The following is a 23,905-nucleotide window of genomic DNA, read 5'->3' as shown; positions in this document are numbered from 1 at the left end:
CTCTTGTGCAAATGAGTGCTGGTACATGGAGCAGCTGTGTTTTAAGTGGAGAGTAGGGTGGGTCAGGGGCTGTGTACATTATTTTCCGAGCTAATTTTTCCTGCACTACATCCTTTCCATTTACACCACCTCTACAGCTCCCTAGGCTTAGCCTTGTGCTGAGCTGACCATGGAGTGCCCTATCCCCGAATTGATTTGTGGTCCCTCACAGTGCTTCTTGTACCCTCTCACAGGGTTGCACAACATATTTGGGAGATACTGTCTTGAGTTTCTTTGGGGGGGTATGAAGATGTGAAGTACATCATATTCCTCCATCAACAGATAAGCGGGGAAGCGTAGGAAGAGCTTCTTGTCTGTATCTGAGATACATTTGTTGTTGTTTTGGGTTTTTTTTCCCCCCTTCTGAATAAGTACTGTATGTGTCTGGGAGAATTTTTAAAACATCCTTCAAAACACAGGCTTTTTCTCTCCATGGAGAACCAAGACAAAAGGATGGGTTCAGTCATGTGCAGCTGCTAAAGAGAGGGCAGCTGAGGGCAGAGGGGTGGGAAGAGCAGGGCTGTCTGGGCAGGGCAGGGACTTTGAGGTGGCATTTGTTGGGACAGAAATGTTTCTGGGGGGAACGGGCTTGAAGAGAGGAGGGTTGAAGGACTGAAAGTCCAAGGATGGGAAATACTGGGGAGTTTTAGGGAAGAAGGGATTAGGTGGTTTGAGCTCTGGGCAGAAGAGGATGAGACTTGTAGGTCAGAAGAAGCTGGTGTTGCCATGAGACAGGCACCTCCGCTTTGGGAGCCTGGATTTGGTGTCCTCCATATGGGTGGTCTGTGAATCCCATTGCTCACAGCCTTTGGCCTCTTTGCTTGTTGTTAGATAAATGGAAGTGACAGCTAAAGTTAGAGGAGGCGTGTATGTATTCATGATTGCCAGTATCACTTACAGTTGGAGGGGCAAGAAGTAAAGCCCCATCATTTGGTGTGACACGGTTCAGACCAAGTGGGAGAAGTGACTGTCTTCCCCCTCGCAGCTCTGAGGTTATGACTCTGCTTCCCTGACCAGCCCAGCTCAATTTTGAGGGTTTCATGGTTGGCTGTGGATTTGTCACTGAAGCAAAGGATGCTTCTGCCAAGGCTGAAAATCAATGCTGATGTTTAGAGGCTCCAAATTGTCTTTAGACTCTTCCCATGCTCCCCCCTGCAAAGGCTTTTCAAGCTCCTGGACTATGCCCCCTTCTCTCCAGTCCTTCTCACCTCTAGGTGTATTCTCTCTCCTGCCTAATAAACAGTGTAAACTGCCTATTATACTGCAGAGCATCCTACTCTGTGAGAATTTAATGTAGTAGCTTATACTAGCAATGTTTGTTGAGGCACTGTATGTGAAAGCTTTCTTATTTTCATGCTTTTTGAAAAGGTAACCAGTTCTATTTACCAAAAACTTCAGGCAACTGATACCTTCATAACTAAACACCACTCATAACTTCAAAACTAAAAAAAAAAAAAAAAAAGAAAAAAGCTGATTAATTTAACTAATTCCCAAGACCACATTCTTAAAAGCTATTTTCAAAGAGTTGTCCCAGCTTTGTTTAATCCATTAATTTTATGATTCTTCTTCTTTCTGAGTGGGCCTGCTTTCTCACATGCACTCTTTTCCCTGTGCTGTACTTAGAAAAATCCTTCTAAATCTTTTGAACTCCTTTTGCCAAAATAACTCACTCTGCTTTTTTATAGTCCGTGCTTTTTGCCTTTACAAGCTACTTAATCTGAATATAATTTTGCTAATTTTCTTTCCTTTTTTCCATTTTCTGTGCCCTGGTGACATGCTAACTGGTAAAATCAGGAACCTTGCTTTGGAACAAAGACTTGGTAGAGTTTCACAGGAGAGAATATCAAGAGATGAAATACTCATTTTAGGGTAGTTTATTTACAGGTGGTAAAATTTCAGAATTAATTTAAGAGTGTTTAATTTTCTGTCATAGTCTGCAAAGCTATCAGCCAGATATTTCTGTTCCCGAGGGCTGAATTTACAGCAATGCACTGGTGTGGCATGCCAGGAAATTTTCCTGCTTTGTCTGTAGAAATCTTTTGCTGGCCACTGTAAGATGCAGAGGTGCATACCCTGAGAGTGGCTGTTGCGTTTACATTCATGTTCTGTCAGTGAACTGTACTGGTGCTTTAACCGATAAACAGTAGAGGGAAGATGATTCATCTGTTTCTTGAAAACTTTCTGTTCTACTGATTTATGCAGGAGAGGACAAAAGTGGGATTGGCTTATCTGCGCCTGCTTGTCTAGAGTTGCCTGTGCCTAGCAATGGCTGGCATGGTAAGGCTTGTTTTGGTCTCCATAGCCCGTGACAGCTTTCTTTCCTTTTCTCCTAGGCCTGTCCCAGGTTCTCTGTCTTCACTACTGCACCTACACAACCGACAAAGACAGCCTATGCCTGCCTCTATGCCCGGCACCCTGCCCAACCCTACCATGCCTGGATCTTCTGCTGTACTCATGCCTGTAAGTTTTTTGGTTTGGGTTTTTTGGTGGGGAGGAAGGTTGGTTTTTTGCTCGATTCAGCCTATGCAGAGGTGACAGTCTGCTGGATTTTCTGAAAAACCAAAGTGTAATGAGTTAAGGAAGCCAGACCCTTTTCATTGCTTCATCTTACACAAGAGTATTGCTGGTGCAGTTAATGGCATGTTAATTAGTGTGAGAGTGATTAGACACAGTTTACATGAGACTACAATTTCTGGTTCTCACACTTGGTCATGTAGGGGAGATCAGTATGTCTGCTGGAGCAAAAAGTTTTTTCTGAAGACAGACAAAACTGGAAAAGCCATGTACATAAGTTACACCAGTGAACTCTAAGTAATCCTTTTGTTTGTGGGAGATAATCAGCTAACAATAAAGAAATGTGACTTACTTTTCCAGCCTGGTAACTTGCACTTCATTAGAATTTGGTCATGATCACTGCTCATCTTCCACTCGTTTCTGCAGAGATGGGAACATTTCCCATCTTCTGGGAGACAGGGGTGCTTTGCAGTTGTAGCTTCAAATTCTTAAATTATTTTAACAACCCTTTCAGTATAAGACATTTGGGCAGATTAGGGGTGGAGATAAGTAAGGATGGCACAGGGAAGAGGGGACTGGGAGAGGAGAAGTTTAAGTTTCATTCCAGGATGTTCAGTTTGGAAGACAGCCTGAGAGCAATTGACCATGGGAGGGAGGAAAGCACTGCTTGTTCTGGCTTTGCTGGAGCAAGGGGGACATTCCACAGGGCTACAAAGATTCAGGTTTGGCTGCTATTTGAGGAGTCATTAATAAGTTATTAATTAGTAACTTGTCAATAAGGCTCTCCTGGAATATTGACCAGTAACTTCAAAAAAAAAAAAAAAAAAGACATGTCACTGTGGGCAGTTTTTTTCTGGCATGATTCCAAGGAACCTGAAATGGAGCAAACATCCCGCTTCGGTGTAAGCTCAGGGCCTTCGGATTGCTGCCGGTGAGCCCTTCGGGCAGCTCTCCTTGCTGACAAGCAGGTGTGCTCTGGCTGAGAAGCCCGGAGACGTGAGCACGGAGGCGAGACAGACCCTATCAGCGCTGGCTGCCCCAGCTACAGCTCCTGCACCACAGCCTTCCTGAAAGGGCTGCAGAGGAGATGGCAGCGGGAGCTGCTCCTGCCCCATGGGGAGGGCGAGGGACCCTGGCGGAGGCAGCTTCTCCCCGCCAGCGGGCAGTGGGATACTGTCCTCTCCCCCAGGCCCAGCGCCCATTCTTGCTGGGATCATGGAGGGTGGGAGTCAATACTCCACCGCAGGGCACAAAAAATAGTTCCCCTGTTTGGAAACGCTCAGGAGGATCCAAAAGCTTCTTTCCTGTATCAGCCAAAGATTCAGGGGACTGGCCCAAAGCGAGGCAGGGTGCTTAGCTCTGATTGAAAGCAGCACCAAAACCCTACTTATCCCCCCTACCAGTCACTAGCAGTGTAACAGGGCTTGCCTCTTTTCGAGGAAGACACCCCAGGACATTATTTTATCCAGGCCTTACTGCCCTCAGGTTTTGTTTGAAAATCGTATCCTTCCCTCCCAGCCTAGTGAGATTCGCTTGCAGAAAGGGCTCTCAATAGCCAGGAGGAGTTCTGCTTTCTTTTTTGCTATCTCAGCAGTACATGAAAGCTTCCCTTACAAGACATATGGAAAACTCTTTTCAGCTGAGCAGTCCGAGTGAAGGAAAAAGAGCCAACTCGTTTTCCATATACTCAAGATTGTGGATTTTTATTTATGTTTTTAACAAGCTAAGTTGGGCTGCACTGACAGGGAAAGCCACAACTTTATACAGTGATGCTTTTAAAACCACTTAACTCCAAGTGTTGTTATATTGAAAGGGAGAAAATCATTACAAAAAAGCTCAAACCTGGGTGGCTGCTACATTTGTTTAGTAAAGAACCCTTTTCTTTGTAATTGGCTGTGAGTTTTCAGGGCCGATTCTGATGAAACACACGCCTGCATGCATACACACATGCAATTCACGACACAGATTGTTATTTTTCCAGTCATGACATGAAGAAATAAAACTGAGTCCATTTAAATAGAAACTGAGCATAAATTCTTGCAAATGTCTCCAGACGTTTTCAAACCTTTTTTTTTTCTTTTTCTTTTAAAAGATGGAGCGACAAATGTCAATGAACTCCAACATCATGGGGATGCAGGGGCCGAACATCAATAATCCGTGTGCTTCACCTCAAGTCCCCCCAATGCATTCAGAAGCCAAAATGGTAAAAACAGAAAATTAAAAAAATATATATTTTCTTTTCTTGTATTGCTCTCGCGTACTGGTTAGCCAGACAGTGGGGGATGTAGCCAGACACTGCTTACTTCATTCTTAGTCATATGTTGTACACTTTTTTAATACTCTGCAGTAAATTGCCTTTGTCTCTATGAACTTTCAAGATGTTCCTAGTCCTAGGTGAACTCTTGGTGAGTGAAGTGAAGGGTGGGCTATCTGATCCATACTGTGTTAAATAGGATTTTTGTGGCAGATTAGTAGAATTTAAGCAAATGGTCTGGCTGGTTCTCTGATGTCTGCTCCACATCTTGGCTTAAAGAAAATTGTCAGTTAGTAAAGAGTGAAGTAAAAAGTGTCTGATGTGGAGGGAGTGTACATAGTCTTTGTTTTTTCCGGATATGTGCATGGTGTATCAGGGTAATGGCAGTGTTAGAAAAGCAGACCGAACAATGTTTATAAAAATGGGATGTTTTCTATTGCTTGGGTGCAACAAAGGTGTTGCTGTCAAATAGAAGAGTCAGAATTTGGATGAAAATAATTTTTTTATACAAGTCAAATGTCATAGTGTTTTTTAAAGTTGTTGTATGTCTTACAAGGTCAAGGCTTCTCAGGCATATGCACTGGTATAGGATTAGGGTAGGTAAACTATACTTCAGGTGGGCATTTGTGAGTTTTCCCCAGCTTTCTATGCACTCTCATGGAGGTATTTGGCACTAATATCCCTGGAACCCGAGTTGATCAATGTAGGAACACTTAGGCTTTTTCAGTTTCAGAACTGCCATTTGCTGGCTAGTAGAAGTACGAGGACAGAAGATTGCAGTTTAACTCTGTAGGGTTTTTATCCTCTCAAGATATCTCATCATAGTGGAAAACAGGAGTAACTTCATTGAACTTCCTTCAGTGGCATTTTGCCAAAGTAAAATTGTCGTAGGTGAGAGAATGAAATCAAGCCGACAAAGATTAAGCAACCACATGTTTTTATATATTTCTACTTTGCATGACTGGTACAGCTTTTAAAGTTGTTGTCATCTATCCTGAGGCAAAGAAAAATATCTTCTTGTCTATAGGTATGGTGCATGCAAGAGACTCTGGGATAAGAGCAACAACATATACAAGCTTATTCTATCTCTGTTTTCTTAGATTGGATAGGTCATGCCTTCACCTCACTGTTGGTCTGGGTTAGGCTGTTAACCCAACCTCTGTTAACACCCCGTCTAAAACCACACTCTGTAAACATGCAGCCAGTTGGCCAGAAGAAGAGCAATAGCCAAAAACGTTGGCTCCCCCAGCCAAGGAAAACCTGTGGTCAAGAGTTCTCTCTCTGCTGTACCACACAGTGACGGTGACATGCCAAATGGCAACAGCATCTGCAGCAGAGCTTGTTAAAAACTTTTTGGAATAGGCAAGTGTTTTTTCAACACAAGCATAGCTGAGCCAAGCTAAATACTTCTGGGCTGAATAAATCTAAAACTGGCATCTGTTTTGGGGACTAAAGGTTCTGTAGTTTACTCTCCCCCTGCACCCCTGCCTTTTTTTTACTGGAAGTGCGAGGCTACTTAAGAACAAGATTAAATTATTGGTGCATGTGGTGAGAATTCTGTACTTTACTAGCTGAAACTGTACATTAATACAAATTACTTTTTAATTAAGCAGGTTTTGTCCCTAAATCTAATGTATGAAGGCACAGTTCTTTCAGACCGAAATTGCTATCGCTTCCAAAACACAGTATAGCGAACAAGCAGCGCCTTTGCTTCTCAGGGGCTTTCTGCCACTCTTCCAGAGGTGGAAAAAAAATCTACACACACATTAACTCTTAAGAGTAAGAGGCATGATTCAGAGCTCCAGGACCTTTCTTCTTTTCAAACGCAGGGGTATTTTTAATATTCTATATTCTAGTTTTATACTTTGTTTCTGTTTGAGCACACAATGAATGTAAAAAGCCTCTTCTTTTTCTGAATGTAAAAAGCCTCTTCATTTAGCCACTGCTTTGAGGAATACGAATCTATTAACAATACTCTGCATGAACACAAAGTGGAAGAAATGTAGGAAATATTCAGAGCAAAATTATTTCTTACATGTAAGTTCATGAATTTTAAATCTGAATCATCTGTATTACAGACATGTTTGTTCTTATTAACTATTTCACTTTGCTTCGTGCTCAAAGCATGAGACTTCGCATACTCTGGTGACTTTTTTTAAAAAGTCGAAAACAAGGGTGCTTAGTACCTTACCGGATTGCGTCCTGCATTAGGAAGGAATTTCAGATTTCCCCCAACTCTGCTAATGCTATTACTGCTGGTGCATCCAGCACTGCTTATGTTCTCTTTGGCTGGCCCCACACCGTGAAGAATGTATGTGTGGAAGACCAGGCAGAGTCATCTAAGCTTCTTGCAGCTAATGACTGCAGTAACTGGAGAGGTTTGGGGGACTTTGGGCCTGATTCATCAGCCATCCAAATCCATGGCAGATGGATCAGAATTTTCTTCGTGCCTACATGAAAGAATGCAGGACAGGCTCGTCTAGATGTGAGACCCAGATGTGAGACCAAATCCTTCTGGCCTCATGAAAGTATGTACCTGAGCAATGCAAGCATGATTTGGTATGCAGCAGTCGTAACACTATTTGGTGATGTGTGTGACTTAATTTGCTTCTGTAAAATAAATATGAATAAATAATATCAGCATGGATGCTGTGTGATGGCAGGTTTTTTAGAGAGAGCAGATAGATGGCACAAGACTCACACCCTTGATTGGTTCGCGATCAGTTTGTAGGAGGAAGTGGAAGCCAGCCTGATAAGTACATACATTGTCTGATACACAAGCACATCTACAGACACATATAGAATGTGTTGCGTTAATGTTATGTTTCTGTAATAAGCAATTTATTTACCTATATGTATTTAAATCGGCTTGTATTATCTGGCATTTATAGAAATCCACCAAGCCACTGCCACCCAAGATGCTTGTTTCCTTGCTTAATTTTTTCAGGAGAATGTTCCTTCAGATATTAAAGTGTTGTAGATGACATCCCAGAACTGATTTAATTTATCACAACAATCTCAGTTTCCCTCACAGTGTGCCTCTCAATTAGGTTATCACCTAATGCTTTAAAACTGTCCTAGTAAATGAATGAGTGAACATCTAAATCAATACTGCTTTCTTCTTAGATTCAGAGCTGAGTGGATAAAACCTTCCTGCTGCCCACCAAAAACACACATTGATTTTGTATTAAAATATATTGCATTGGAAAGTGGAGGAAACATATAGCTCTAAGTGTACATGGTAAAAATATGCAGAATAGCACGTGTAGCATATTAACATGTGGTTCAGTAGGCTGAGAATATTATGAACTCGGAATTGTTGGCGGTGCCTTTGCCGTAATACACTGCTTACATACAGTTTGGTTTTGCAGTTTCAGAATATTCAAGGTTTTATAACTCGGAAGTGCAATGCCATGTGGATTATTGGAGTGAAAGATAAATAGGGTGCACTGAACTGCTGGAAGGCTGTGTGAGAACAGGTCTTTTCGGTGGAGCTGATGACTCTCTATCCGAATTTTGCAAGGCATCGATCTTTACCTGTAGAGATTTATGAGCTCTGAAAGAAGGTAGAAAAAGCAGGCTGGCAATGAAAATAATTGAACTTAAAAATACAGTTTTCAATTTGACCTGTTAATTTTTTCTTTTACATTCTCCATCTGCCCCTTGCCAGATATGTATTTTGTAAAATTTAAATAAAACGTAACACGTGTGGCTTGGCTGTGCCTGCCTTCCTGACAGAATCTGTATGGCTCTTTAAAAAAGAAAAGAAATTATTTCCATATCAGAAGTATGTAGGTTTGTGGGCTATTGTTTTTGCCCTGCATGCATTACTAGGTTGAACAGTAATAAAAAGAAAATTAATTTGAAACCGTCTATCCAATGTAAGAGTGAAAACGTAACCAGAAAAGAAAAGTAATAAACCAGTAATGAGAATGTTCCTAATTATAATGGTAAAATATCCATATTAACTGAACCTCATAATTTACCTAAGAATGCTGGACAGCTTTGGTGGAGGAGCAAGAGAGAGGTGAAAGAAGTTGCGGTTAGCCTGTTGTCATCAGCACTGATTTTTATTCAACTTAATGAGAGTTAAGGGTCCAGCTCCTACTGGTGGCTGTGAAAATCCCAGCCCAAGCGTCGCTCAGCAATCCATCCCAGCAGAAAGGCAGGACTGGCTGCGGGGCCCTGGGTGCATTTCGTGTGGCTGTCAGGCACTGCTCGCTTTCTCCAGAAACGCAGCACACCAGCCAAGCGGGAAAGGCTCGGCCGCAAAGGTGGCCGGCTTTCCTCCGGTGCGGAGTGGGGTCTGTGTTGGGATGGAGTCTTCTGCTGCTTCTTGTTTTACAGATAACATGCATTTCCACGCCTGCGAGCTGTGAAGGTGCAGCTGGTGCCAGGGGACAAACGGCTGGAGTAAGCTCGTACCCCCGGCCCCGGTTTGGTACTGGGCCCAGCCGCTGGATGCGGAAACGAGCGCTGCCCTAACAGCAGTGGCATCCTGGGACGGCTGGTGGCCTGGGGAAGGACATCCCGCTGGGTACCAGCTCTGGGGCCACGTCCGCGAGGCTTCCATACCGATGCCGGGCAGGTGGCTGGCGTAGGCAGTCTGGGCAGGATCAGAGCCACTGAAGCTCTAGGTATAGCTACTTGATACTTCATGACTGAAGATACTTTGTTAAATATGATAAACAGTTCGAAGTCCCTGTTTTCCTATCAAGCTGGCTGGGAAAGGAGTCGCTTTAGGAGAGCAACACGCATGGCTTCAGGGCCAGGAGGCTTTTCTTCGCACGGATTCTGGACTACTGAGCAGAAAGAAAATGTCACATCTCTGCAGAGCTTTCAACAGCAATTGCTCGTCTTGTCCTTCACAATAAAGCAATGAAAGCATCATAAGAAAAAAAAGCCTTCCAATATAAAAAAAAAGACAAAATTTCCTGTGTTGGTAACTGAGAAATGTTTTCAAGGAAGGCACTGTTAGATAGTTAAAAAACACAGTGGTTCTGCAACTGTTGACAAAACTCACTGTTCTGAAATTGTATCTCCTGTTACATTTGTGCTTATGTTTTAAAGTCCCCAAAGCCAACCTTTCAGTGTGCCTCCTGATCTGCACTTTAAAATCCTCCCCGGGCGGCAGCTTTGCCTGCAGACAGTATGCCTTGCTGTGGATTAAGGTATTATCGTGATGGGTGAAGCTAATCATATTTTATTTTGTTTACTGAAACAGGACCTTGTACCCGTCATGCCTAAATGCTGGATTATGAACTAGACTGGGTAGGAACTAATTCTTCTTAAGCTGTCAGTGGCTCAGTAAGTGCAATAGAGAAGCAAGCCTGTTCAGTTAGTCATAGCTGCTGCGAATACGTGTTGAATATTTGATCTCGCTTCTCCCGAGTGCATACAAATTGCGTTGCTTGTTGCAGACACAAGTTGTAACAATTCCTTGCATTTTTCTTTCTTTGTGTCACTTTATCCTGCGGTGATCTTATCAGCGCTATTTCCCTAGAAGAACTTGGATTTTTATTATTTTGTTTGCCTTGATTCATCTGGGTGTTAAAATGACCTTGCTTTCTCCCCCACCCACCAGCCCTCACCCTTTCTCTTTCCCTCTGTTGCTCCACCACCCTGTCTTTCCTCAGAGGTTTTACCGTCTTTGTAGATTGTTTCTCTTTCTCCTTTTCCCTCCAGTGTCCACCCTGATTTTGTAACCATAGCAATAATTGAAACACAATCCTAATATTTGCTTGCTGTAGCTATCATCTAGCCCAACATATGAACTGCTGGCTTTTGTGTGTTGTAAGGTTTTGAAACTTAAAAGCGCGATACATGCGTATACGTGAGGGTGACTTGTTTGGTGCCGAACCGTCCCTTCCAGAAAAGGTTTTGTTTGTGTAAAGTTGTGTGTCAGTGGGAGCTGGTGCAAGTAAAAGCAAGCCCTTCTGGTAGTGAAGCCAGGGAAAAAGGAAATTATAAAAATAAAACCAAGGTTGCGTTACAGGGAAGTTCTGCTTCGCATAGATACATTTCAGTCTTTTGCTTGGAATATGTACAGCTTTCACTTTCCAAGATTTTTGCAAGAGCCATGAATAATGGAAGTTGTTTTGCACTTCAGGCCATTGCACATTAAGCCTGGCTTTTGCCTGGGATGTACGAGTGCATCTCATGACAAGCGATGGGCTTTGGGGCGGAGGGGATGGTGTTACACACTTTACCAGCTCCATATTTTAACCACAGAGGACACAAGAGCTGGAAGCAAAATTCTCATGGCAATAAATCTCTTCTTTATGGACAGGCTTAAAAAGCATTTTCTAAAAACTATGCAGTAGCTAATGAAGCAGTTTATTAATTATGATAGCATTCCTGTGAGATAAATAGTTTTAGGCTGTTGAACTGAGAGAGAAAAGTGAAGTGACTCACTAGGGGCCACGCAATTTGTCAGTGGAAGCGCTGAAACAAGCACAGAAGAATTTCTGGCTGCCACTTCCAGAAAACACAACTTCTGTCTGAGTAGAATCTATGTATATGTATTTTTTCAATTTAATATTAATTATTAATATTGGTAATATCAATATAAGTGTTGAAATACAGTGTTTTTTCAGGGCTAGTGAAAGAATGGGGAGACTCTGAACTCCTCAAGCTTACAGGGGGTGCAGGCTCTAACTTAGGATTCAAATCCAAATGAAGGTGACAGTTTGTGTTTGGATTTAATGCCCCTGAAATTTCCTGAACTTTACTGATGAGATTTTGGCTTAGAATGACAAAAATTAACTGATCTTCTGAGGCTTCTGTCATCTGAGATGATGGAAGCCTTGTGAGATCAGCTTCCCTGGCACTGTGACTTTCACTGAAATCTCAGGAGAGCACTTACTTTTGTATAATGTCAACCATATCCAAACCAGGACTAACGAATACCCCTGTAGAGCTCCTTCTAAGATCACAGGCATATGTGAAATACTGCTACAAGCTGTGTTCAGTCTGAGGAAATGCTCACAGCATTTGTTGTTTCTTCTGTCAGATATGGCCAGTGACACTTTTCAGCGGTGGGAGGGTTATATGCTGTCTTCCAGATGTTCATTAGTGCAACTTCTCTTATTTATGTTTGGAGAATTATCAAGGAGGTGATTTAAAAACTGGGACAGGCTGGGGTCTCCCACCCTGGAAACACTTACGCAGCAAACTTTGCTCCGCTGTGGTTTTTACTAGCAAATTGCTGGCCGGTAATGTTTATCTGAGATTTTAGTGTACGAAATGCTATGAATAATCTTCCCAAATGTGCTCTGTAGTCAGACTGCATGGGATTTAGTGTAGTTGGTTGTGTCCTCTGCGCTCTGTATCCTCCTTATACTACAATTACTGCGTAGCCCACCTTACTGGACCCCCCAGGGGACCTGAGCAGTCTTTACTCACAGTTTGTTGCTCATGTGCTGAGGACTGATTGCGATTTCTCTGGCAATGTGGGCACCTCCAAGTTACTCTGCTTTAGATAGTTACCCCATTTTAAGTGACTTAGGTTACAAAGAAGACAGCAAAATACTTGATATAACTGGAATCATTTCCCATTGGTATTGCAGAGGCAGGGGGAACATGGACTTTAACTAACTAAAGATGAACTTAAAGATTTGACTGAAACACTGTCAGTCTTTTAGGAATAGAATTTAATTTATGCAAAACCTCCCTCTTCTAGTCATGGATGTGCTTTTTTTTTCTCCTATTTTATATATTAAAGTCACACTGAAACCAACTCATTACCATATTGAAAAATGTTCTAAAAATCTTATTCTAAGATAGTATCAAATTCTTCATTTAGTAACAATATCAGTGTGGAAGTACTTTAATTTAGGATTGTTGCCTTCATCTTATTATATTTTTACTCATGAAAGCTTGGTCTTAAAATTATGTTGTAAAAAAAAAAGAAAGCTTTTGTAAAATAGAAAAACAGCAGCCAGGATTCCTGTAGCTTTGTTTTTCAGTCTACTGGAAATGAATTTAAACAAAATAGCCACCTTTTCACTGCCGCTCAACTCCTCTCTCCTCTCCTCTCCTCTCCTCTCCTCTCCTCTCCTCTCCTCTCCTCTCCTCTCCTCTCCTCTCCTCTCCTCTCCTCTCCTCTCCTCTCCTCTCCTCTCTTTTCCTCTTCTCTCCTCTCCATTTTAATTTTCAAAAATAAGTGTTCAGAAAGGAAACAAGCCCCATAAGCAGCTTAAAATAGAATTTCACACTCCTCTAGCTTTAAAAAAATCAGAGGCAATGTTTTTAGTATAGTCAAAGATTACTTTTAAAATGTAGCTCTGATCCTCAGCTGCTGTAAACCTGTGTAAATTCATTGACTTCAAAGGAACTGTGTGGTTTTTGCATCAACTGAGGACCTAGTTTATACTTCTGAATCTCAAAATTTTCCTTTAGGCAAGCTCTGGCCCCTCCACAGTTTGATACTGCCAGGTAAGCATTTCGTTGGGTTTGGCTTGTGGTTTTAATGTTATTCTGTTTAGAATACAGTACATATTTGCCTCTTCTTTTTGCACACTGGTGTTTTGCCAATTCTTCCAGCATCTTATATGAACTTTTTCTGACTTAATTTTTCAACTCTGCTTCCTATAGGTGTTCATTACATAACATTTTAAGATAAATTATTTTCTCTAAGCCCGAAAATAGTATCAGGAGATTTTTATAATTGATTCATCATACCAAGCAATCACCGGGTGTTTTTGAATCTCCTGTATCAGTCAGTGACAGGTATTGGTACCTGTCCCTAATGATTCATAACAAAAAATTGCCAAATATTTCTTTGAAACTGATGGATGATTCATGTTGTTATATTTAAGCCACATTATTCTGGAATGTTTAAATTAGACTAAAAGCCACCTCTGAGTATACATGTGCAAACATAGAGTACATTTTTAGTTTCCCATCTGGAAATACACATAAAGTCCAGGGCTGTTTTCAAGTCGCAAGAAATATTGTTATATTTTTATTATGGTATTTCAGTTCACACTCATACTAATATGAAAAGTTTAGTAATGGCATATCCTCAATACTGCCCTCAAATGCCAAGGTTACACATGAAGTCCAATGGGATCTAGCAAATGTTTAAACTTTTATTAAAGCCCAAAGCCCAAAATAGACTTTACTAGACCTTTACAAATTATTTTAAATTATGTAAATATTTTTAGTATGTCTGGCTTCTGACAGAACACCACTATACACCAAAGTATGACATTTGCCTTACTGTGCCAACTTTTTGCCTTTTTTTTTTTTTCTTCCCAAAATACCTAGCATCATTACTGGGTTTGACTAGAGTCTGCTTTATGTGCTGCTTGTGGTTCAGGAGAAATATATGTAAAGAGGATGGACTGTGTTCCCCAACTGTTAACAGAGGCTCTTTAGCATGAGGTTAATCATGAACTTTGTTTTGGCTGCCAACATAGCCGCCAGAAGACACCCAGGATGAGGGTGGGTGAAGTCCTGATCTGCTTTCCATCTGATGGACGTGCACAGCTGCTCTGAAGGCTGGTGTTGGTGTGCTCTGTGTGTGTGTGTGTGTGTGTGTCAGAGAGAAAACTATGTATTTGGGGTTTTGTAACAGATATTGCTCTAACTTCATCTTCTAGGAATCCTCTTAAATTAAAAAATCCTGCCAAAACATTAATATCTGGATGTGTACAAAATCTGGACTCTGAGTACTTCATTTAAACAAGAGGCAGTGGTAGGCAACAGTAACAGCCAACACTCCGAAGAGCTCCAGCTTTGTTGGTTGGACGTCTGCAGGTGTGCATGTTTGTGCACGTGCGCATGTGTGTAATTTTTTTTATTTTCTGTGGTTTTGGTGCATTTTTTTCCTCCTTCATTCCATGCACTTTTCCTGTGCAAGCATAATCTTATCTATGCCTATTTGGCTAACCTTGTCCATCTATTTATTTGTGCATTACCTTATCTTTTGTAAAGAAACCACTTTTCCTGAAATACTTCACAATGTTGAAGAACAATAAATAACTGAAAATCCATGCGTGTTATCCAAAAACCACTTACTAACATTTAGGATGAGTACCATTTGCACGAAGAATGGGAAATTTGTTCTGCTACATCAATTTGCAGAGAGTTGTCAATCTTCTAAATGATGTTAGTGGTGGATTAGTTTGATTGGAAACTTGATCCAAGCAATGTTTGAATTAGTTGCGTAAAGAGTTCCCAGAGGTAATCTAGGGTTTATGCTAAAACTGGTATATAGCTGCATCACTGCTGAGAATTAAAATAGGAATGAATTGCCCTTGGTGAAATTTGTGGTTACTGGGATTGTCCAAGGATACTCAAATCCTTAATTTCACAAAACAAGGTGGCTTGATCCCATTTTAAAGATTTTAGAAAGTAAAACTTCCCTTTCTACTACACTTAAAATTCAAGATGTGTTTATGCTAGTCTTAGTAAACTGGTATATATGACGCTAGTTTACTACTGCCCACAAAAATCCAGATAACATAGCTGTGACTTGTAGTACCCATCCAGCATGTGCTTTCCTCCTAGTGGAGGAGCTAGGCTAGCCCTAGGGCCCCTGACCACCACAACCTGGGCAATGACCAGCTGGATGAAGTAGCTCTAAAGTTCCTCACTTTACTAGTTCCCATCTTCTGTTTGTCCCCTCCACAGTGAAAACAACAGAGACTGTGAATATGCATTTCTCTGGAGCATGTAAGATCTTTCCGCAGAGATTTTTAAGGTCTCAAGCAGAAGTGAAGCTCTCTCAAGTCGCATGTGTGAAGGGGATGATAAGTAACCAAGATTAAGTCCTGGATGTCGTTAACCAGAGATGCTGTAGATCGTGCCGAGGGCTACATTTCCTGAAGTGTCTTTCTTCAGACACACACTGCCAGCCTCCTGGCTGTTACAGGATAGGAGAAATCATGACGTGCATGTGGCTGGGAAATGGCATTTGCCTGAAGTCGTGGGCTGCCTGTGTGTCAATCTCCATCCTTTCCTTCTCAGTGGGATGTTAGCATCACAAGTGATGGACTGATATCCAAGCAAGGCTAATGGTGACAGCACGTAATGCCAGGAGCCTCCCTGCAGAGGCCTAGGCAAAAGGCAAAGAGAGGAGCCCAGCAGGCTCCATCCAGGCTCCAGGTGCTTCCAGTGTTAATACTGGGCCACCATGTCCAGTGAGGAGGGAGGGTCCGCAGTCCTGGTGCTGCTGAAGTGAAGGAGCTTATGTGCCATCTCTGCAGGGCATAAAGCAGGACCTCTTCCCCCATGGTGTTCGTAAAACACCACGAGAGCCCCGTTGTCACTGGCAGACGTCTCCTGCCCCTTCCTGAGCCTTGGCGGAGGGTGGGCAGGTGCTGGTGTTGGGCTTTGCTTTCTGTGGGAGCATGGGTGGGAAAGCCGGCAGTGCATCTGTGTCTCTGTGGCTGCTCTTCTTTGAAGGAGAAAACCACCCAAGACACACACCCCCAAGCCCCTCTCCTCTTTGTTTACACACCCAGTAGGCAATGTTAGCATGGTATCAGTGAACACTATACCTGTCCACTTGAATCTCCACGTAGCATTTGCTGTATCTCCCATAATAAATTATGTACTTCAAGGAGCAGTTACAATAGCTGAGATTCTTGAGATGAGAAGAGTCATGTTACCAGAAGTACCAAAAGGGCTGATTAAAATTAAATCGTAGCAGACAACAGTTGTGTTACAAAGGAAGGTTCAATTACAGCCAAGTCACTTTCTTTGCTAACCTCTGACTTATTTATTTCTCCTGCATGCTACAGTCTGCATACTCTTTCTGGTTGTAATGAGCATTAATTGATTAGCTGGATCTATGAAGAGCTTGAGCACTCCTAAGTACTATCCCAGTGGGTACACAACTAAATAGTTTATGAGGTAATTAGTATTTTAATGCCTCTTCTAATGAGCCTTTTCAGTAATGAAATCTCATGAGAACATTATTGGTTCATATATATGTCTTCAGACACAACAGAAGGTAAGGTAATGCTATTAAGAGATTTTAAAGCTGGTTTATAAAATGGTTTTTAGCAACTTATTTTTGAATGCTTGCCTTGATTCGTTTTGCTTTATTAAAAAAAAAAAGCCATCTTAATTTTTCCCACCGCTCTGCCTCTTGCGCTCCTCTCTTCTGACAGAATTCTTACACTATACTGCAATTTCAAATAATTGGGATAATTTCTGAGGCTGCTACCCGATCTCCTAAGCTCAGCTGTAAGTAAATAATACCATACTGTCTGAGCGTGTTGTTTCAGATGTGTTCTCATCCTGGAAAAAAAAACAACTCTGTGCCTGGCTGCACAGTGCCTTGGATTTATGACTGTGTCAAGTTTGAGAGAATGACCAACCTCTACAAAGCTTTTCAATGTCAAGCTGAGCTCTATTCTGGAGGATCGAAAGCAGCACAGAGCTTGCAACCATACAGGCAGTCTTGCTTCACCTCCTCCTTCAGGTTCATTGGATGTACCCCGTTATACCCAGATTTAACCCTTAGTGGGAAGGACAAGTCCTGTGCTTTACGTTTTATTTCTCCGGTACCTAAAAGAAGACGGCTTCAGACAGCTCTGCTGGGAAGAGTTTTTCAGTGCGTGAATGGCTTATTTTATCATTGGCCATGGGGACTGTACTTGCTTTTTGTTCTCTTGAGATTGCAAGGTATCAGCAGCTTTTATGATCTCAATCACTTAGGGCTCACTTTTTGCAGCTGGGAGGTGTAGTCTTGTCCTGAGTGGGACTTTGACCACAATTTAACAGCAGATAGAAGTGCTGTGAAACAGCCCAGGCCAAAGACCAAAGCATGCATGTTTTGGTAACCTGTTTCATAAATTAGTTTTACGTAGCCTAGGTAATGTATGCCTTAAAATACTTTGGAAACTTCGTTTTAAGTTAGGGATGTACAAATCCTATTTAACACTAGAAGCTGTAGCAGTAAAACTGTAAGAAATTCCCCTATACAGATCTCATTATGTAATGTAAGATGTAATGAGTCTAATTCATCCTTGGGGTGTCTTTAATGGTGTCAGCACAGTTTCACGAAGCATGGATTTGGCCTAGGGACACCACCACCACAAAACCTGTCTTCCACTGGTATTTCTCTCTCTGTCTCCAAAGCTTTACTGAGACATGTCACTGTGATATATTGATAGCCTAGTACTTACTGATGGCTCTAAGTTATTAGTAGTATGTGTGATGTATGTGTGTTGTTTTCTTCATGTGAATATGAAAAGCCACATTTTCAGTTAGGGTAACTGTAAAAGCCCCCTCCAGAACATACAGAAATGGTGTCCTTTCAAATATTTCACGTATTTGACCTTGCTTGCAATACCATGTATTAGCAACGCCTAGGCAATGAAGAGTGCCCAACGCTGACCGCTGCTTTCCACTTTGCCTGCCATCTCCACACCCTTTTGCAACATGAGACCCAAGAGCACAGGCGAGGCTGTGTCAGCTCGTAACAGCACCCACAAAGTCCTGGGTTTTCAGCGTTCACCTGTGCGGCATGGTGGTACCCTCTCGTTAAGGCACAGTCAGACACGCTCTTAGGATGGAGTCTGAACAGCCTACTCTGTTCCTCAGCTGAGATGTGGTAGCTTCTTGTGTCCATGTTCGTGGTCTGTTTAAGATGCAAAATAAATCAGATTTGCCTGCATTGCCTTCGGAGGTGAGCCAGCCACCCCGCCTGCTCTGAGACCCTCTTGCACAGTCAGCAGCAACCCGACAGGCTGCACCCACGCCAGCGCCCGGAGAAGAAAGTTCAAGGGAGAAGGTGCACATCAGGTTACCAGACCAAGAGTAGAGGAAAAATATCCTCAGAGAAATATTTTCATTTCCATTCTGGAAACTTCATAGAGGGTGTTTCTGCTCTATATTCAGGAGCTTCCTTAGGGGAGAAATGATCCGTGAGTTGTCTGAGGGCAGGAGCTTGAACTATCTGTCTCCGATGGCCTTTGGACTTTGCTAAAGGCATCTCTGAACACCAGTGGAGCATAGTCAGAATTAAACTGGGATGGTGGGGAGACCAGTTGCCAGATGTTGCTTTTGATTTTTGTGATATTTCTTTTAAACTTGAAATGGGCTGGAGTTGTTTTGCTTACTTTTTCGGAGACTCTCTATATTTGTTTGTGCTTCCTGAGTCATCACCTGTCTTTGCCAAGACTTTATTACATCTAACAAAAGGTATATTATTGAGGCACTGTGGCATGCACAAAGCCTTTCTATGAACTCCACTGGACATGTGGTCCTCCCAGATTCATTTTGCTCCCTGTCTCTACTCCCGAGCAAGTCCATGCTCTGAGCTCTGCTCTGACAGTGTGTGAACGTGGAGCAGGCTTTGACACCTCATCGGCTTGAAAGCTCAGCTTTCTTGACTTCTGATGCATTTAGATCAGTCCTCTTACTTTTCATTCTATAATAACGTGTATGTATATACATATATATATATATATATATATATAGTCTCTTTGGTGATTGCTAAAAGAACAGTGGAGAAGTAGACACTGAAGAAATGTCTTGCCTCTGTTAGAAATACTTGAAAAGAGCAAAAGGCACTTAAAAGATAAGTTTGGCACTTTCTATTTCTTTCTGTTCCTTGTGTGTACCATGAGGTCATGATTAATGGCTTTGGTGATGTTTGGAGGGCAGAAATCACTCGTATGTTCAATTCAGGAAGACCTCTGAATTGGCGGGGCCCAGGGGAACCGGCAGCTCTGGGTCTGGAAGGACCCGTGATGTCATCTTATGTGGCCGCGGGGGATGCAGCTAGTACTTCTTTAGGCATTATTCTTGGATAGCACTAAGGTGTGGGGGTTTTTTTGGCCTCCCAAACACATTAATTCTGCCCTGAGCAATGGAAAGATTCCCCACCCTTGGGGGAGGCTGTTTAGCATAAGGGGAGTCTTAATGTGCAGGGACAGGGGGCTACTGGGGGCGGGCGTGCAGCAGGACAATCAGAGAGGACTCACCACTTTACAGATACACTTCTAGTGATGCAAACTGAGTTCAAAGGAATGGGAACCTGTAAATGAAGCTTACTTGAAATAAAGCTACTATGAGATAGAGAAACATACACAGCAGAGAAATAGGATATTTTGACATTTATTCATGGCTTTCCTGGGGTGTCTTGGACTGTATAAACTCACTGCTATTGTGTTAGTGAAACCCTAGATTCCCTGAGGCCATAACTGTGACTGGAATTTAACTTCTTTTGCTTTGAAGAAAGAAGAGAAAAAGTAAATTTATTACACTAGTGTAACTCCTGTCAATTCCACACATAAAGGAATTATGAACAAACACATAATTTAAGAAATTATAGACAAGCTCATAATTTCCTAACAATTTCCTTCCAAATGATGTGCATTTTGAGAATACATATTTTCTATATAGAAGGAGGAGTGGAGTTGAATGCCTTCTTTTTCTTCAGTCCTTTTGTTTCAGTAAAAGAAGATGCTATTGAAGACATGTTGGGTAATCTGTCTGGTGTCATTGATGAGCTCTGCAAGAGATATGCTATCTCTGTTTTGCTTTTAAGCTAAATGAATACATTCAAAAGGCACGGATCGTTTAAGCATCATATTCTCAGGATATCTTATTTTCTTCCAATCTACTAAACTTTTTAATTCAGAATAATTGTGTGTTGTATTTACAGTTCAATTTAGATCATGTTTACTTATGTTTACATATGGTGCCTGGCTAATAGATGGCAGATACAGAGTGAAATTAAAACATAGAGAACCCAGACAATAAACATCCCAGTTCACAGTTAGACTATGAGTCTTTGTGCTTCTTCATAGTGTGATTTCAGAATCTAATTAAGCAAATGCTTAAGTAGTTTGGGGAATCAAGCCTTAAACTGCTTGATTAAATTATTTTTCCCTATCAGCATAAGCTTCAGTGTCAAAAGATAAATCTACAATAAAGAATAAATATTTAGGGTGAAAAGTATGACATAAATTAAACCGCCTCAAAAAGCCAGAAATAAACTGTTAGCTAACAACAAAAAGCACAAACTGGAAATGTAGGAAAGTACAGTATGTCTTACTACAGGGTTGCCTATTTTGAAGAAGATAAAGCAAAGAATATTCTGAATAAACTGAATTTCATCAGTTCTGAATTGTTTTCTGGGAATATGCTGCTATTTCACATTTAGGCATTATTCACATACTAAGTTGGAACATTTCCTTTCCCACCCCTGTCAGTCACATTCCAGTCAAAAATTTGTCCCAGTGCATTTTTGGGGACAGGAAACAGCTAGTGGCATAGAATTTAAATTAAGTAGGATGAATATCTTAGTTTATGTGTAAATAGTGTAAAAATCAAGGATCCGTTACATGGTTAAGTTTCTTTACAAATATCACTGTTTTACTTCACTAACAGTGTTACTCCTGAGCAAAGAAAAAAAGATTTCTGGATTCGTAAAGGAAGCTGAAACCATGGGGCTCGCAGTACGAGGGCCACCCTGAGTACAATGTCTGCATTAAACTTTGCTCCTTGCACAGAAGGCTGGAGCTGCCTGCCAGAGCTAATGAATGGATTCTGACTCTGCCACGTTAGGCTATTACCAAATACAAAGGCTGGTCACAAATTACAGTTTGTCTGATGGCTTCAGATATAAGCATTAGAAAAACATTTGCTTAACAGTAATGATGAGTCAGCGATAGAGGCAAGTTTTACAGCTTGCTTTGGAGCACTGAGGCAAATGTGGCTTTCTGTGGGAAAAAGCATGTTGCCTGTCTAGTGATTCATAAAAAGCAAAAAAAGGTGCTTCAGTTACATCTCTTCTAAAGGTGAGACCAAACCACAGTATTTCTACAAAACCCAAATAACCTCAGTCTTTACTGCAAACACCGTAGTGTTTTAGGAGCACTACTTTTCCTCAATTAAACAGCAAAAAAAATCTTACTGGAGATTTGTTCCTGGCTTGGATTAGGATCATGCTTGCATAGATACAGTGCTTCACTGAGTGGATTCTTTCTAGCTTAAACCTTAACAGTTAAATTAGAAGAAAACTCACAACTGGCGCAGAGGAGCTCAGCAAATCACCAGGCAGCCTGGGCTGCTGAGATGCTTTCGTTCTTTAGCAATGAACTCATACCTTGGGCTTTTGTATTCTTGGGGAGAAGAATCCATAGTTCAGAGAACGGCTAGAAACAGGATGGTTAAATGAAGCCCAACAGTAAGCAATTCGTGTTACTGAAGCATGTCATTGAAACTTGGCACAAGTGCTAGCTCTGAGCTTGTGCTGTGGAATGGTTTTAAGTGCTTGTCATCCCATAGATACCGCTGCAAATGTTCTGTACTGTCTCTCCTTTCCTGCGCTGTCTGGGAGAGTGAGTACAAGAATAAGTCTATGCGTTTTCATTTGTTTGACTTTTGAGTTTTCTGTGCTTTGGTTTCAGTAGCATGGCTATCAGATGAATGAGGTTGTATCCGTGCCAGGAGAGATGCAAAACAGCCCATTACTTCATTGTGTGGTTGATTTGCTTGTTTGTTTTAAAAGTTTGCATGTACTAGTGAATGCACGGGGATGATAGCATCTAATAATTGTAGTGCTGGCAGGAGCAATGCAAGCTCACCCTCACAGCTTGCCAAGGTACCTCTAGTCTGACTTGCAACACCTTTTTTTTCCAGTGGTTGTCCTGCTGCCGTAGCACAGAACCAGAGGGCAGCTTTAAAGTGCTCAGAACTGGCATATGCAGTGAGACCACCAAATTAATTTTCCTTTTTGATGTGATTAATTTTTGACTGGTATGTTGGCATCTCTTGTGCCAAAGTATTTAACAGGGGGTTCCTGCTGTGAAAGTCCTCGTTTCCTCTTTTGCACTGGTGAAACTAAAGGGATATTATTCTCTTCCCAAGCTGATTGTTCTGCAAAAGATTTTGAGAGGGATCTGCCAAGAGCAGAAAGTATGAATAGATTAACGAATGCTGGTAATCCCTGCATTGCAGAAAGATGGGCTTGATTGCTTTATATTTGCAAGCTTGTGTCAATAGTGCAGGGAAATGTAAGAATATCCTAAAAAGCTGGTAATAGTTTCAGTGTGTATAGAACTGATGTTCTACAGTTCCAAGTATTAATTAAAGGTACTGTGATGAGGGCTTCCTCCCATGCCCGTATCCTCTCGGCATGGACTCAGGCATGGTAAGGACTTCAGTGGGGCAGCCTGATTCTGTGGCTTCAGTGATCTGGAGCCACAGAGGATGGTTGGTCATTAAACAATCAATTTTTTTAAAGGATGTCTTTACCAATGCTAATTAAAATACCTGTAATTACTAAATTATCTCATTAGTTAAAATAATCCTCCAGATTATTTTCTGTTTACTGGGTTGCTAGGGGTACCTAATACATCAATATGTGTAGAAGTGTTCAATGAGATTGCCAGATTTTTTGAAAGATAAATAGTTTTACATGCTTCAGAAGTAGACTCCAGTTGGCTAAGGAATTGGCCAAAGACTAAAAATATGACATCATTTTTGGCAAGTGATAAAGATATATTTTTGTTAACACACACTATATAAAAAGTGCACTATACTACTTCTAAGCAAAAATCTGTGTCTAAGAATAACAAAATGTCTTTTAGTCGAGAATAGTTTTTAAAAGAAATGCAATTTATGGACCAGTCCTGTATGAGTCTGCTTAATGCAATGTATTTGTTCTTCTATATCCTTTTTTTACTTAAATACAGTTAATGCGTATGACATACGAATACATTCAAATCAATACCATTATTGAGCAGATAAATATAATTATTGCCTATTAATTCTTCCATCAAATCCATGTTTGTGTAATAGACATACTGTAATTGTCTTCTTGAGTCCAATCACATACTTCAACTTTCAGCAATTATTTAACTTAATTCCAATGACTGATTAAAAACATGTGTATTCAGGTTTAGATAGATGTGCTTACTATGGGATTGTTAAACCTGCAGAAAATATGGTTTTAATAATCCATTAGTATTTAATTAGCATGCAATAACTGTCTTATTAAATCTAAATTAAAACCTTATTTGAGACATGTAATTGAAAGTGCCACTGGGTAAAATCTAATCTGTCAGGGATGAATTTACATGGATTAACAACACCAAATTTTTCTGCAGTTTTCAGGGTCTTCCCAAA

The 23,905-nt window shown here is 41.3% G+C and overlaps 1 protein-coding gene across 5 annotated transcripts in view; it reads left to right on the top strand.

The window, feature by feature from the left end:
• CREB5 (cAMP responsive element binding protein 5) overlaps nucleotides 1-23,905 on the top strand; it is a 263,971-nt gene that overhangs the window by 186,427 nt on the left and 53,639 nt on the right. For all 5 annotated transcript variants that reach the window (XR_011322443.1, XM_069772575.1, XM_069772560.1 and 2 more), the window contains 2 exons: nucleotides 2,373-2,499; nucleotides 4,646-4,756. Coding sequence is in view for 4 of the 5 variants with exons in the window: in XM_069772575.1 (XP_069628676.1) it covers nucleotides 2,373-2,499; nucleotides 4,646-4,756 (238 nt within the window). In the remaining variant the exon portion in view is untranslated. The remainder of the gene's footprint in view (nucleotides 1-2,372; nucleotides 2,500-4,645; nucleotides 4,757-23,905) is intronic.

Source organism: Haliaeetus albicilla, chromosome 2 (genome assembly GCF_947461875.1).
Source record: "Haliaeetus albicilla chromosome 2, bHalAlb1.1, whole genome shotgun sequence".
Taxonomy (NCBI): domain Eukaryota; kingdom Metazoa; phylum Chordata; class Aves; order Accipitriformes; family Accipitridae; genus Haliaeetus; species Haliaeetus albicilla.
Note: the sequence above shows the minus strand (reverse complement) of the source record. Positions and strands in the feature narration are given on the sequence as shown.